Genomic DNA, 2,485 nt, shown 5'->3' on the forward strand with positions numbered 1-2,485 from the left:
CAGATTAATAATTATTTCCTTCAGAAATAATTATTTTTAAATCTAAATAACTGCCAGGAAAAACCAAACCACATATTCAAACGACAACATCATTACTGTGCTCTAGGCCACCCATGCCTTCCTAGCCAGATTTAAAATCCACCATGATTTTTTTAATTTTTTATTTTTATTTTTTTCACAATACATATATAGTGCATGAGCGGGGTGAAGAGATAATGTTTCTGAACACCCCCCCGATTACTTTTGATCCTTGATCGAAGTTCATTAATCAAAGTTAATTTGGCCTAAGGTTAAAAGTTTTAAATTGAAATAACTGCCACTGTAAACAAACAAACACACTGCTCTGAAGACGAAAGGCAGAAGACTTTTGAAACATCGTCCTCTACACTTGTATTTCTACAACAGGCAGTTGCCATTCATTATATAAAGTTTCATCATGAATACTCTGCCTAAACAATCTATCAAAGAGTAATAAAACCATTATATATAATATGAACCAACTAGTTTTATGAATCTTAAAAATAAATTACAAAATTTAAAACACATCAGGGCCCTTTGTTTGTTAATTTCAACAATCATTAATGAAAAAAACGACTGGTGTGGTATCCCTGGTATAACTTTATAGTTTACATTGAACTTTTAATTTGTAGCTCTGAAAAATGAAGAATTATTGTTACGAAAAATTTCTATTTAATGTATGGTTGGAGAAGTAACAAAATACCTGTAACTTTAGTTTTGGCTGTTTAAACTGTGGGGGCTTTCTTGTTACTAATAAAGTAATAGATATTCTTATATATAACATTCCTATTATTAAAATCTCAACCGATTTGTTTCCACATGTATCATGAAGTATATTCTCTATAGAAATAATTTCCATTATGCTTATAAATTGCTGTTACTGCCATTCTGTACACAACGTCACAAGCTATTTCTACTATCTAGTTGTAACAAAATATCTAACTAGAAGCTCGCTGTTGCACAGAGGCCTAAAATTTAAAAAATAACTCGAAAGAAAACAATGTATACAATACAAAAAAAATATATTCACCATATAAATAATCCCTAGCACAGACAATACGTAAATAGTTTTTTTGGTAAGATGGAAACAGATTTTATTCAGATACATACCTCATTCTTTCTGCTTCTTCTGACAACCACCATAAAAAGACTTCAAAACCCTTAGTAACACTAACACATAAATGTGATAACTAAGATATCTTCACTGCGCATGTTTTACTGTTACTCATCAGAGGGCACTAGCAATATTTATATTAAAATAATAAAGATAATTATAATAAGTGTTAACTGTATTTTTTCTTTTCCTCACTATAATGTGTAACTTCGTTGAAGAAAATGGAATGTAAACAATTTGCAGGATTTGATATATGTTCTTTACTTATCATTAATAACCTAAAATGCTTTGAGTATTCCCCAGTGGCGTAGCGCAGAATGTGTGGCCCCTCACGAATTTACCTATCTGGCCCCCTTCGTATCAAATATATTATAACGTCATGAGCCTCTATGTAGCGTGAGTCCCCCGCACCACTGAGTATGCGAAGGCAGTTGTTACGCCCCTGTTATTCAGTCACGACACAAGAACTAACTTTCATGAAAATGGAATCTCTTTAACACAGGAATAACATATTAAATAAAAACCGATAATAAAGGAACACTGCCCATTTTAAAAGGGAGTAGTCAAACAGAATAGGTATAAAACAACAATATAAAAGAAAACTCTTTAGTTACATTTATTAAATGAAATACATTATAAAATAAAAAGTTGATCAAACCCCTTTAACCAAATAAAAGAAAAACAACTTTGATAAAGTTTACTTAAAGAAACCACATACGTACAATAAACTAAATTTAGAAAATTGCAAAACAAAATAAAAATCTTCAACAAAGATAACCTACCCACTTTGGAATGGGATAACCTAACACACTGTTACGTCTCTGTTCGTTTGTTAATTTCCCGCAGATATTCTTCCCGAGAAACTTTAGCGATACAAGTCCTTTCTTAAATAAAACTAGTTTATTCTTTCTCAATACAACTTTGCAATACAGTAGAACCTCGTAGTACGAGTGCCTCATTATACGAGTAATTCGCTTTACGAGCAGTCATTGACAAGAATTTTTGACTCGTACAACGAGTAAAAATTCGTAGTACGAGCGATTGTCAGTTGCGGCGATGACTAAGGTAAAGAGAGGCTAACTGACGTCGTCAGTTTTAAGAAAAAACCCGGTCAAAATCAAGCTGGAGCACATAGGCTAGGCGTCTCGAGTATTCGTTCACTTTATTGGAGGAAATTATTCGAAGTACGTCTCAGATGACGTTACTACTAATACAATCGGCTGCCTCATTTTAGCTTAGTTGTTGATCGCCACCTCGCCCATTCACGTGCTCAATTTATCACTATCCTACCACTAAAAGCAGCCTGCGCTCACTCAATTCACAAGTTCATCTCGTAGCAGTAAGACCCCGAAC

The 2,485-nt window shown here is 33.2% G+C and overlaps 1 protein-coding gene across 1 annotated transcript in view; it reads right to left on the reverse strand.

Annotated features, from left to right (window-relative positions):
• The window catches only part of LOC106463003 (60S ribosomal protein L10a), an 11,392-nt gene extending 10,117 nt beyond the window's left edge, over positions 1-1,275 (reverse strand). Inside the window, exon 1 of the mRNA XM_013922968.2 lies at positions 1,129-1,275. Within this exon, the coding sequence (XP_013778422.1) occupies positions 1,129-1,133 (5 nt within the window). The 5' untranslated portion in view covers positions 1,134-1,275. The remainder of the gene's footprint in view (positions 1-1,128) is intronic.
• Between the last annotated feature and the right edge of the window lie 1,210 nt (positions 1,276-2,485).

This window comes from Limulus polyphemus, unplaced genomic scaffold (assembly GCF_000517525.1).
Source record: "Limulus polyphemus unplaced genomic scaffold, Limulus_polyphemus-2.1.2 Scaffold1298, whole genome shotgun sequence".
NCBI classification, from domain to species: domain Eukaryota; kingdom Metazoa; phylum Arthropoda; class Merostomata; order Xiphosura; family Limulidae; genus Limulus; species Limulus polyphemus.